At 48.0% G+C, this 13816-nt stretch overlaps 1 protein-coding gene across 1 annotated transcript in view; it reads left to right on the top strand.

Moving 5' to 3' along the window:
- Entrep2 (endosomal transmembrane epsin interactor 2) overlaps window positions 1-13816 on the top strand; it is a 391900-nt gene that overhangs the window by 373794 nt on the left and 4290 nt on the right. The window contains exons 8-9 of the mRNA XM_057756120.1: window positions 3228-3303; window positions 11800-12027. Coding sequence (XP_057612103.1) covers window positions 3228-3303; window positions 11800-12027 — 304 coding nt within the window. The remainder of the gene's footprint in view (window positions 1-3227; window positions 3304-11799; window positions 12028-13816) is intronic.

Here is a 13816-nt window from a genome sequence, read left to right on the forward strand (position 1 = left end):
GTCTCACATGGCTGGGGGTGTCCAGAGCAAGTTGTGTAGGAAGCCTGTCTCTCGCAATCCTCACTCTCTTCACCCTGCCGGGATCCCTGCTCATGAGCCTTAGTGGCTGAACTCGAATCGCAATTTAGATTCATGCCACAGTTGTCCGTCCCCTTTCCTGCCTCTGGAGTGCCGCTGAGCCAAATGGCCATTTCCCCCACAGTTCTGTGCACTGAGGTGGCCTCTGCCATTAGATTCAAATTAAACCCCTAACACTCTACTCAGAAGTGACAGATGCGCTCCCAGGAGCCATCTCTTTTCCAAACTACATTTCCTGGTGCTTGAATACGGGAGCCAGAGGGAAGTGAGTGATGCCCTGCAGAATATGAAGCAAATCCAATTTCCTCTTGACCTTGTCCCTTTGTGGATTCTATTTCTCTTGTTTTATTTATATTTCTTTATTGCCAAAGCTTGCTTTCTCAAGCAGCAGGTTTCTAAGTTTCTCTTTCCCTGTCTCTCCTTCCCCATCCTCCATATATGTGTGTGTGTGTGCGCGCGCGCGCGTGTGTAGCGCGTGTGTATATATACACACGCGCACACACACACATACATAAACATATATATGGGGTTAGATATTGGAGAGAGACTTCTGGAATGAAATAGCCCTTTAGGCATTTTCTTTTTGTTATTTAGTGGAAGATTCTTGGCAGACATTTTCACAATTGGTTACGGGCGTGTAGTGAATACCATAGGGGGAAAGGTGTGTGTAACATGAGGGTGGCGTGAATTCTCTCTCCCTCGGTTCCCTCCCCAGCAGTCCTGGGGGCTTAGGAAGGACAATAGCATGTGTGCTGCTGCTCCAAAGCCTATCAGTGGGATGAAAGGCCGCACGGAGGCTGCTCTCCTCCCTGGCGATAGCTTGGTTTCCAGCTCTCCTCACCGCCCCGCTTCCCCACCACCACAACAGGCAGCAGCTCACACCCTTTGTGTTGGTACCACAGCTGGGTCACCTGCCCTAGCTCCACCGTAGCTTGCAGAGAGAGCTGAGGAACATCGGCCCTCTGATTGAAGTAGCTGGCGCCACGGAAGGCAGGAATGTAATTACCTGAGCTGGAATCGGACCAAGCCGCAGGGGCTCGCCTCACCTTCGCCAGTCTCCTCTTGAGCTCATTACTTGCCAGTGTGTCCCCAAAGCAATTCTGAAATAACACGAGAAGTCAGATATTGTTTCCTGAGCTGGCGAAGGGGTAGGCGCCAATGTGGCACATGGGCAGGGTGTGCCACGTCTCACGTCGTCCAGGGCCTATGCCAGATGCCTGAAGCACAGTTGGAAGAGTTGTGCCTGTTGTCGAAGAAACTGCATCACACACAGCCCAAGCAGGGGGAGATGGAGCAGGAGGACTGGGGGCTCAGCCTCCTGTGTCCTGTTCCCTGAGGCCTCTCCAGATCTGAGCCATTCCATGTTCTGACTGGTTTTGAAACAAGCTAGAGTCATCAGAGAGGAAGGAGCCTCAGTTGAGGAAATGCCTCCATGAGATCCAGCTGTAAGGCATTTTCTCCATTAGTGATCAGTGGGGGAGGGCCCAGCCCATTGTGGGTGGTGTCATCCCTGGGCTGACAATCCTGGAATACACACACACACACCACACACACACACACACACCAGGTTGAGCAGGCCATAGAGAGCAAGCCAGTAAGCAGCACCCCTCCATGGCCTCTACATCAGCTCCTGCCTCCAGAACCCTGCCCTGTTTGAGTTCCTGTCCTGACTCCCTTCAGGGATAAACAGTAATGTGAAGTATAAGCCAAATAAACCCTTTCCTCCCCAAGTTGCTTTCTGTCATGGTGTTTGGTCACAGCAATAGAAACCCCAATGAAGGCAGTCCAGGAGGAGAGTGGCAGGATCCCCCTGACCTAAACTTGAAGAGAACGTGCCAAGTCCACATTCCACCAAGCCAGAGTAGCTCTTAATGGCATGTCATTGCTGTCACACTGTGAGTTGGCAGTCAGACTGGCACCCCCACCCTGCGTGCACCTGGACCGTAACCCAAAGCTCAGCCAAGAGAGTATCCAAGGAGCTTCCTGTTCATTCAGTCGGCAAGGTAACAAAAGGAAGAAAAAGTGTAAGCAAGTCAAGGGTAGGCTGGGAGTTCACTTGGGATGCATCCATTTATCCAGTGCTCAGTCCATGCCCTAGCCATGCTGGGGTGAAGCAAGCCGGGTCTCATGACCATTTGTCCCATGGTTTATTTTTATTGGAACCACAAGGAAAAAGTGAGAGAAGGCATCTTACGTCCCACCATGACCATGGAGGATCCTCTGGTCTTTTGTCTTCGTTAGGGTTACTATTGCTGTAATGAAACACCATCACCAAAAGTAAGTTGAGGAGGAAAGGGTTTGTTTGGCTCACCCTTCCATGTCACTGTACATCATCAAAGGAACTCAAAGCAGGAACCTGGAGACAGCAGCTGATGCATAGGCCGTGGAGGGGCGTGGGTGCTGCTTACTGGCTTACTCCTCCTGACTTGCTCAGCCTGCTTTCTTACAGAACCCAGGACCACCCAGCCCAGGGATGACACCACCTACAATGGACTGGGCCCTCCCCTATCAATTACTAACTATAAAAACACTCTACATAGGCTTGCCTACAGCCCGATCTTATGGAGGCGTTTTCTCGAAGAAGGTTCCCCCCTCTTGATGATTCTAGTGGACAAAATTATCCAGCAAACCTGTCTTGGTTCTATATCGTGCTCTAGTAGAAGGTGAATAGACTCAGTGTATGCCAGTGCCCCGGAAGGTACTCTGGGTGCAGAAGGCCAGAGAAATGGGCTTCGGTCTCTGCAATGATGACTTGAATTCTCAATTCTCGATTCTCACATACACCAACCTCATAAAATACACAGTTGTTCCTCAGAGTATTTGTTCCAGGATGCTCCCCAGATGCCACAGTCCACACATGCTCAAGCGCCCTTGCATAAAATAGAGTGCTGTTTGCACACAACCTGCACGTTCTCCTTCGTACTTCAAGCCCAACAGACACGTCCTCATGAATTCAGCATAGTTCATGGTACACGGAAATTCCTACTTCACCCTTTGGAATTTTCTGGAAAGCTTTGTCCTGATAATTTGGAATCTGTGTTGACTGCACCAAAGGAATTTGAGGGCTCAGAGGACCGGCTGTGTTACTGGGGGTTGCCTGGGCGGGTGTTCTCCTGAGCAAGGGTAATGCCGCGTGTTTCTTGCTATAGGTTCCAAGTGTCGATCACCAGGTGGCTGACTCCAGTTCCGGGGACCCAAACACAGCTGCAGGCTTCAGCACACCAGGTAATTGTACCCCTCTCGGTTCGAAGCACTGCTTGTGTGTTTTCCAAAGATATCCCTTTCCTCCTGTTTCCTTCTCCTCACCTCTCCCCACCCCCTCTTCTCTATCTGTATGTAGCATGGCACCTTAGCCACAGCCTTCTTCCCCAGCCTAGATCCAGTAAGTTGTGTCCCCGGGAGAGCTCAACTTCCTCTGGAATATTTAGTCAACTCTTCCCTTGGTATCCTTTCTCCATCACTTGAGGATGTGAAGGAGATTTGGCGAAAAATACCACCCAGCTTGAGGCTCACTCTGTTAGGACCAAGGAGGAATATTTAGTTCCAGGCACTCAATGATCTGACTAAGGATTTTTTTTACTTTATGGCGGTAAGAAAGTGATGTGCTGTTCAGTGGAAACTGCTTTCAACTCTGGGATTTTATATTTTCAGTAAACTGCGTGGCCGATCAGCACACTCTTATGAACGAGACTTTGAATTAGACAGTTGCACTCAACCATAGGCTGCTGTGTGTTTGTGTGCTCTCAGCGTATTCACGGCAGGCGAAGCTGAGCTGTGATGCTCAGGGGGTTTAGCACATGGGTTTCCTTTTATAAGCGTCTCAACTTGATGAAGTTCTAGGACGTGACTGCAGTATTCACCCCTGAGCATCTGTTCCAGGCGACTGTGACCGATCCCCTCCATCAGCAGGGGGCAAGCTGGACTAACAGGCTTCCAAGGACAGCCTGAGCAGAGGATAAACTAGACGTTGTAAGCTTGACAGTTCTGAAAGGCAAACGTGAAAGGCCAGATTCCTAAACACGTTAGAACCTCCATGGTACTGACCTGGCCTGAAGGATGGGTATCAGACAAGCAGATGTACCCCAGCATCAAAGGGAAAAAGAAGACTGGGGTTCAGAGAATCTCTTTCTCAGGGACTTGATCCAGACTCATAGGGACAGCTTATTTGTCACATAACTCATGACATCCCATGACCAACCACAATTAATCCTTGCCTCCAGTACAGAGTTAACGTCTAAGAAAAACAGGAAGAAGCCATCCTTTAGAGAAGGAGCCCCAAGTCTCTGTGATCATGGGATTCAGAGATGATCATGCCCCTCCTTGGGTTACTCCAAGGAGTCATCAGAAGTTTCTCTGGGGTTTGGTGAAGTGTGGTTAGAAGGTGATATCATACCAGTTTGCTACATTCTTGGGTTGTGCCCCACAGCTCCCAACCATGAGATGCCTACACATTACAAGTTGTTCTAGAGAAATTATGATGGAAATGGTTTGGCTGGTAGCTGGAACCCTTCTCTGGCTATTACACAAGGATAGGCAGAGTTGGACAGAGGAATCTGGGTACTCCTTGCCCAGGAACTTATCAGTGAGCTCTGGAGCTGATCATAAGGCCAAGGGAGTACTTCCAGTACCCAGTCTTCTGGTGGTGATGCCAAGTACTAGGGGCTCCGGATTGTACTAGTTAATCAATACCTTGGGGGTCTTCTAGGCCAGCAGACTTAACTGTTGGAAAGACACCTACGCCCTGGTCATTGTTGTACCACAATGAGGCTGGGTCAAGGTCTCTTCTCTGGTTTTTTCTTATGTCCGTTTTTTTTTTTTCTTATGTGTGTTCAATTGCTCCAGTACATTTTTCCTCTTGCGCTTTAGTAATAATATATATGTTAGAAAATGGTGAGGGTGTCACTCAGTTGTATAGATCTTGACTGTCAAATGTGAGGCCATGGTTCAACTCCCATACTGGAATAAAAACAATTCAGTTAGCTGGGCGGTGGTGGCGCATGCCTTCAATCCCAGCACTCGGGAGGCAGAGGCAAGTGGATCTCTGTGAGTTCGAGGCCAGCCTGGTCTACAAGAGCTAGTTCCAAGACAGGCTACAAAGCTACAAAGAAACCCTGTCTCGAAAAACCAAAAAAAAAAAAAAAAATTCACTTAGACATAATTATGTATATCTATCTCTAGGTTCTCTGTTCTGTCCCCTTAATTTGTGTGCTGTCTCCCAATGCCATGCTGGCCATAACAGCAGCCCTCAAGTGAACTGAAAAATCTGGAAGAGTGTCATTCCCACATTATTAATTAATGCACAGTGGTTCAGTCCTGGGGCCTGTAATTTTCCATGTGCATTTCAGAATGAGTCATCTTTACCTTCAAAAACCATTGCTGGGATTCTATAAAAACCACATTAAACCCATACAACAACCTGGAAAGACTGCTCACCTACAACTAAGCATTCCCAAACAAAAATTCAGTCCCCTTCCTTGGACCACTTCTGACTTCTCTCAACTCCCCTTGATAATGTTTAGCACCACACTTTGTTAGGTGCACAGTCATCCCTTGATATCGCTGGGTGACAGGTTTCAGGACCCATCAGATGTCAAAACCCAAAGATATAAGGGATTTGAGTTCCTTATGTAAAATGACAAAATACTTCATATAATAAATGCATGTCTTCCAATATGCTTTAAAATAAGTCACCTCTAAAGTATGCATCAATGTTATTGGTTTTATTGTTGTTTTGGATTTGTTTTTTTTCAAGACATGGTCCCTCTGTGCTTTGTGTAGCTAGAGAAGTAGTTGAGAGTCCTACATTTTTGGGGGCAACAGGAAGTAGACTGAGACATTGGGTAGTATCTTGAGCATAGGAGACCTCAAAGCCTGTCCCAGCAGTGCCATACTTCCTCCAACAAGCCATACTTCCTAATAGTGCCACTCTCTAGGTAGTTATGGGGACCAATTACATCCAAACTACCACGTTGCACTCTCTGAGCCCCATAGTCTTATAACAATATTATAATGAAAAATTCATTTAGTCCAACTTCAAAAGTCCCCATAGTCTATCACAGTTTCAACAATGTTTTAAAGTCCAAAGTTCAAAGTCTCTTCTGAGATTCATGTAATCTCTTAGCTATAATGACCTATAAAAATCAAATCAAAAAGCAGATCACATACTTCCAACATATAATGGCACAGGATATCCATTACCATTCCAAAATGCAGGAAAGAAAACATAGTGAGAAAATACTAAAGAAAAGACCAAAAGTCAGATGGGAAAACTCCAAGCTCTGCATCTCCGTGTCTGATGTCAAAACGCTCTCCAGATCTTCAACTCCATTCAGCTTTGTTGATCACAACACATTTCTTTCTCTTGGGCTGGTTCCACTCCCTGTTTGCAGCTCTTCTTGGCAGGTATCCCAAGACTCTGGCATCTCTAACATCTTTGGATCTCCAAGGCAATCCAGGCTTCAATTTTACAGCTTCACACAATGGCCTCTCTAGGCCCTTGACACAAGCCTGGCCTCAGCGGCTTTCCTTAGGCACAGAGGTAAATTCCATAACTCATTTCTTCTATCTTTAACTCTAAAGCCAGAACCATGTGGCCAAAGTTGCCAAGTTCTGCCACTTGCTGGGGCTGGAATATGGCCGCCTCCTTCAATTATATCTTCACCAACCTTCTGTTTTTAACCTTCCTTCACTACCTAAGCTTGGCTATCCTGAAACTGGATCTGTAGACCAGGCTGACCTCAAACTCATAGATCCCTCAGCCTCTGCCTTCCCAGTGCTGGGAAGTGTGCAATCACCACACCCAGTTCTAAAGTTTTTTTTAATTCCTTTTCACAAGTTGGAAATTTATCTGGGTGGGATCTTGCCCTGAGGTCAATACTCCCATTATTTCATTCCTTAATCTCTTTATCTCCTTGAACACAGAATTTAGCTCCATTCCACTTCCTAGTGCTCTTTTTCTCCAGAAGTATTTTCCCCTGCTCAGCTTGCTCCATTTCATTATAAATCTTCATTAGAACTATCACCAGTAACCACAAAACAGTCTATACTGGGCTGGTTTGAGATTTCCTCTGGCAAAGGAATGAATCTAAACTCTTTAGCCCCAGGCAGACTCTTCAGAAAAGGGCAAAAAGCAGCCACTTTTTTCACCAGAATATCACAAGACCAGTCTCTAGGCCACATACCAACACTCTCCTCCTCTGAAACCTCTTGAGCCAGGCCCCACAGTTCATCAAGTCACACTCAGCACCGCTGTCTTCCATGCTCCTACTAGGATGGCTCATTAAGTAGTGCTTACAACATTCCATTGCTTTCCTAACCCAAACTCCCAAAGTCCATGTTACTCCAAACAAAAATATGGCCAGGCCTAACACAGCAATACCCTAGCCCCTGATACCTTTGTTAGGGTTTCTATTGCTATGAAGAGGCACTGAGACCACAGCAGCTCTTACAAAGGAAAACATTTAATTGAGGTCGTGGCTTACAGTTAAGAGATCTAGTCTAGTACCATCATGGCAGGGAGCATGGCAGTGTGCAGACAGACATGGTGTAGCTGAGTTCTACAGCTCACAGGCAACAGGAAGTACAATGAGACACCGGGCAGTATCCTGAGCATAGGAAACATCAAAGTCTACCCTCCCACAAGGCCTCCAACAAGGCCACACCCACTCCAACAAGCCACACCTCCTCCTAGTACCACTCTCTATGAGATAGATCATGGAAACCAATAACATTCAAACTACCACAGTGAGCATAGACACAGACGTTTTCTAAAGCACTGTTGGTTGAGTGGACAAATGCAGAACTCATACACACAGAGGGTCAGCTCCATGCCTCAGGATTTCATTCCCTTCACTCAGGAACAGTATTGCATTTGGGATTTCCAGTCCCGTAGTCATTGAGTGTGATGGACCACATGATAGAGATGTGATTCACTCTTACATTCGTCTTGTTCCTTGTTACCATGCGTTTCAGTTCTACAGTTCTTCGCAGATTCTAGTTGGTTTTAAACTATCATGAGTAATAATGTAGCGATGAGGTTTGAACATTGGCAAGACCTCAGGGGAGCTACAACTCAGATTTTTGGCTGGCATGTTATAGCCCATCACGTTAGGGCTCTTTATCTACAAACCATGTTTATGTTGTTGGAGTAATCTCCACTTCTGGAAGTGCCCTAGGGTCTGACATAAGGAAAGCAGCTCTAAAAGTGAAGGTGTTTTCATTCTTCAAAATAGTGAAAACCTGGGGGCACAGTGAAGTTCATTAGTGAGAGTCAAAAAAAAAAAAAAAAACCCAAAACCACGTGGCACAGGCAAAATGCATTATTCTACATTAACTAAGAAAACTGGTGTGGGTTCTTTGGATGAAAAATCGGAAGTCCATTAGGATCATAACAGTCATAAAAACAGGCATGCAGCATTGCCCTGGTGACAGCGAGAAAAAACAGTCACTGGTCTTGGGCTTGGAGCTTTTTCAGTATCTACTGTGATTTCGTGTTTCCAGTATATATATATATATATTCAGAGCGAAGTCACACTTGCCTGTCTATGAATTGATTGTGTTAGCGCTGACGGTAAGAAAACTGGATCAAGAAGAGTTAAGACAGCATGAATCGAAGCTATTTAAAATATGGATTTTGGTGTTGGGCTGCAGAGATGGCTAAGCAGTTAAGGGCACATGCTGCTTTTGCAGAGGACCCATGCTCAGATCCCAGCATCCACATCCTGCAGCACAAAACCACCCTTCCAGCTCCAGGGAGAGCTGATGCCCCTAGCCTCTGCAGGTACCTGCGCTCAAATGCAGAGGCCCACCCCCCAGACTTAAATCTTTTCCAAAGGGTTTTGTGTGTGTGTGTGTGTGTGTGTGTGCGTGCAGCACAAGTATTTAATGCTAGTGTGTGCATATGTATGTTTATGTATATGCATTTGGGAGCAGTACTAATATTTGATACTAGTGTATGTGTGTATGTAATGTATGTATATATGTATGTATGCACGTATATGTATATTTATATTTGGGAGCCGTACTGGCCTTGCACATTCTAGGCAAGCATTCTACAATGATCTCCATCCTCAGTGCTCTCTTTACTTCTTTTGTTAAGACAGGATTTCGCTAAATTGCCAAGGGTAAGCTAGAAAAATACTCTATGTAGTGCAGACAGGCCTTGAACACAGTATTCCTGTCTTAAGTCTCTTGTGTATCAGGGACGGCAGGGATGACACCACACAGCTTAACTTTACCAGAGGTGATCCTGGCACACTACTGTGTAGGTCTTTACCACACTGCTTAGCTTATCTGAGATAATCTTGGCATACCACTGTGTAAGCCTGTGCCACACAGCTCAGCTTGTCTGAGGTGATCTTGGTACACCACTATCTAGGCCTGCACCATACAGCTCAGCTTGTCTGAGATGATCTTGGCACACCACTATCTAGGCCTGCGCCACACAGCTCGGCTTGTCTCAGATGATCTTGGCACACCACTGCCTAGGCCTGAGCCACACAGCTCGGCTTGTCTCAGATGATCTTGGCACAATACTATGTAGTTCCCCGGGGAGTAATTAGCAGAGGTTGGCTGGGGTTAATAAATGTCTTTTCTGCTTCGAAGTTTTCTGATATGATCAATTATTGCTTCTCTTTTTAAACAACCTCTTCATCTCTGAGTAGTTGTCAAATTATGTCTGGTAATAAACTCCTGGGAACAATTGTGGAGTCCAAGGGAGCGTGTATTTTAAGTGTTAATAGAGCAGCCAAACTGCGTTATAGGAAAGTTACACCAGCCAGTGAGAGCAGGGTGCCGTCCCTCCTGAGGGGTTCTCCCGCCCTCCGAGGGCATAAACATGCCCAGCCTTGGGTTTGAGCAACTTTCACAGGTCTGCCGTCCATGTGTGTATCTGGATTTGATTCACTTCTTTCATTTGAAGTGTTTTCTTCCTTAGAAGATATTTTGGGAGTAGATTTTTGAGAAAAAAGTGTTTATTAAATCAAGTCATGAGAAAGTGTGTGTGGCCTTGCATGACCTTCCTACACATGGCGCAGATTCGTCCCTGCTTTGCTTCCGCTTTGGGGGCACCATGTTCGTTATGCAAGCACAAAACTTAAAAAGAAATGATTTATTCTTCTCTCATGCAGCATACCCCAACTGCAACTTCCCCTCCCTCCACTCCTTTCAGCCTCCCCCTCCCTCCCAGATCTACCTCCCCTCCACTGTCTCCTCCCAGAAAAGAGCAGCCCCACCAGGGACATCAACCTAGTAAGGCCTTAAGATACCATAAGACTAGGCACAAACCTTCACATCAAGGCTGGGCGTCACAGTCCAGCAGGGGGAAAAGGGTCCCCAAAGCAGGGAAGGATCAGGAGTCCTGTCAAAACACCAAGACGACAACCATAACATACAAGCAGGGGACCTAGCACAGACCCGCACGGGCTCCGCAATTTCCATTTCAGTCTGTGGACCCCCACGAGCCCTGCTGAGCTGATTCCATGGGCCAAAACACACAAAGGTTTTTTGTTTTTTTTTTTTTTTGGTTTTTCGAGACAGGGTTTCTCTGTAGCTTTGGAGCCTGTCCTGGAACTAGCTCTTGTAGACCAGGCTGGTCTCGAACTCACAGAGATCCGCCTGCCTCTGCCTCCCGAGTGCTGGGATTAAAGGCGTGCGCCACCATCGCCCGGCTACAGTTTTCTTCCTTCCCTTTGCGGTTTCCATCCTGCCCATGAATTCTCTGTTCCAAACTGCAGAGGGTGTACGAAACAGCCGTCCTCTTATGGATTTCCTTCTCCTGAGTCTATGCCCTCCAAAAAGAAGGGTTAATCTTCCCGGAGATCCGGCTGTTTGTTTATATATGATGTATTGGTACCATTTTTGTTTTGCAAATGGACTGATACTTGTCACCAACTGTTTCTGGGGGTGGAGGGGGTGGGGTGGTTAGACAAGAATGTTTTAGAATGTTCCACGGGCTGGTTCAAGAGTCGGCAGTCGGCAGTGAGTACTGAGTGGCAGGTGTCTCTGAAGTCCTGGTCTGGGGAGAGCTCATGGACAAGCGGGGGGGGGGTGGGGCATGGGGCACTGACTGGGCCCTGTGGGAGAGAAGGAAGGAACAAAGCTTGAAGCATCCCACCTCTGCTGGAATTTGTGCTGCTGTGATGGAGCAGGTTCCCTCAGGCAGGTTATCACCTTGCAGCGTCTGCCCCTGGACAGAGCCAGTAATTCCAAGCGAGTGAAGGAAGTGTTGACCCACTGGGGTTTGATGTTCATGCGTGAAACAGCCCCTGGCGTAACCCATAGGCTTCTGGCCCCCGAGTGGGAAGGAAACACAGACGTGGCCAGCTTCACTGGTCCACAGTGGTGATGCTCACAATTTAGAGTCCAGCTGGGGCTTGAGCTTCCAGGCTCCCCCTGGATCCTGCCCCCATGTCTCTCTGCGCCAAATCAGAGCCTATCGCCGACCTACACCCCCAATGGGTTCATTTCTGCTTGTTCCCAGGAAAGGTTGATGGTGCTGCCCAGGGCCTACTCTGGGAACCAAGACAAGCATCACGTGGGCTATGTTTGTCTCGCATATCTGATCTAGGGACTGCACGCCAGGTACTGGTTTGGTGACCTGCCTCAGTGTTGGCCTGCTTCTAACTGTGGAGTTTATAATAGGTAGGGTTTGGAGGGCAGGTATCCGGCTGATTCTGCATTCAGAATTTGTAACCACTTCCCTAATCGCCTGTTTTCTTGCAGTACCTGCTAGCAGCACGAGTCTCCCAACATCGGAAGGTGCCACCTCACTGGGTCCAAGCCACCCCTCCCCCGATGGCACTCTGGACACCCCACCGCCCCTTCTACCTACTCCAGTTTCTCACCACATGTCTCCAGAAGCAACAAGCTTGAGCACACAGGCACAGCCAAGCCCAGGGCGTGTGGCCCGCTCCGCCAGCGACCCTACCTCCCGCGCATTCAGTGAAGCAGGTATGGCTCACGTGTACTCTCAGGGTGTACCCAACTCGTTGAACAAGTGACCTTTGACAATTGAGGCCCAGATTGGATCTGGGGAAGTGTCATCTGAACACTTGAGGGCCCTGAGTTGGGGTGGAGGGGAAGGGAGCCTTGGGCTCTTGCTGTGTTGCCAGGGAGGCATCATTCTGGCAAGGGTGGAAGGATTCAAGAGTTTAGGGTAATGAGATCCCTTTAGGTGGCCAGCAGCTCCGACCTGAGCATCAGCACCGAACTGCATGCGTGCTCAGAGGTCCAGGTCAGAGCTGGTGAGCACGAATAAAGACTGTGTGTAGGTGGTATGTCCTCTGCCCTGAGTTTGTTCAGGGAGTGCCTTAGGGTGTCTGTTGCTGGGATGAGACACCGTGACCATGGCAACTCCTACAAAGGAAGAAAAGCATTGGAGCTGGCTTGCAGTTTCAGAGGTTTAGTCCATTATCATCATGGTGCTGGAGAAGGAACTCAAGAGTTCTACATCTTGATCCACGGGTAGCAGAAGGAGACTGTGTGCCACACTGGGCATAGCTTGAGCATATAAGACTTCAGAGTCCACCTCCCGCAGTGACACACTTCCTTCAACAAGGACACATCTTCTAATAATGTCACTCCCTATGGGCCAAACATTCAAACACACGAGTCTATGGGGTCATACCTACTCAGACCACTATAGGCAGCACTTACTAGTGCCCTTAGTTACCATGAGCTGTTTTTATTCCAAATGGGCACTATCTAGTACTACAGGATTCCTGCGGCCAGCTGCCCAGGAAGCATCTGCCATACCAGCTTCCTTGGGAGTCTTTCTTATGTCCTCGAGTCTGGAGGATCACACAACCTTGATGTTATAGGGGAGTAATTTCTACCAGTAAGGACTTTCTAGTGGCCTTTGACTGCATCACAGCACAAACTTCTTCTGATGTCCATTTTTAAGGACTCTACAGAGGGCATGGGGATGCCCACACCAGCCTCACTTCAGTGCCCCATGTAGCTGAACACCAGGCAGCCTAGAGTCTGGCCATGCCAAGGAAGAGCAGCCTTTGGAAGGAACCAAAAAAGTGACAGAAGCCAGCTATCTGAGAACATCTTCTTGGTAGAAACATCAAATTTTGTGCCTATAGCATCTGGGTGCTACATTCCCCACCCCTTGCACCTCCATGGAGAAAGGTCAGCTCAAACCTGGAATGCTCTCTTTGCTCCTTAACTTGCATCCCCAGAGCTTCTGTTCATGCCACCCCCAAAGGCAGCACAGGGGTTTCTGTGTCCACTCCCCGTCATGGAGCTTTGAAAAGGGTCTCATATGGCTGGAGGGGATTAGGTCTCTTCTCTGGCCTTCTGATAGCTTTCTTTGCTGGAATTCATGGTCTGTGACAAACAGCCACAAGGATGGGGCAAGAGAGAGGTGGCCACCTTTCCTTCCTGAGGTCCACACAGCAGCCTGAGACTTCAGTCTCCTCTTGGGAGATGAGACTGCAGTTGTTCCCCAAGTTGAAGGCATACACCTTCCGCTTCCCTGGAGAGCCTCGGGATTGGAGGGTATTCCCAGGCACCTGCTGGGCTCCTGTGGGACCTGAACCTGGGAGAGAACTACAGGTGACTTCCTTTTATCCACACGTCTGCTCGTCCGCCATCTAACATCCTGCTCAGCCCTAGGCAGCTGGTGAATTTTTACCAGTGATCCTTCCTGCCCCTTCCTGTGGGGACTGGATGTTCTTCTGGTTGAGGTGCAGACAGGACTGTCCTGGGCTGCGCTGGAGAGAAGTAAGGCACC

This window comes from Chionomys nivalis, chromosome 23 (genome assembly GCF_950005125.1).
Source record: "Chionomys nivalis chromosome 23, mChiNiv1.1, whole genome shotgun sequence".
Classification (NCBI taxonomy): Eukaryota; Metazoa; Chordata; class Mammalia; order Rodentia; family Cricetidae; genus Chionomys; species Chionomys nivalis.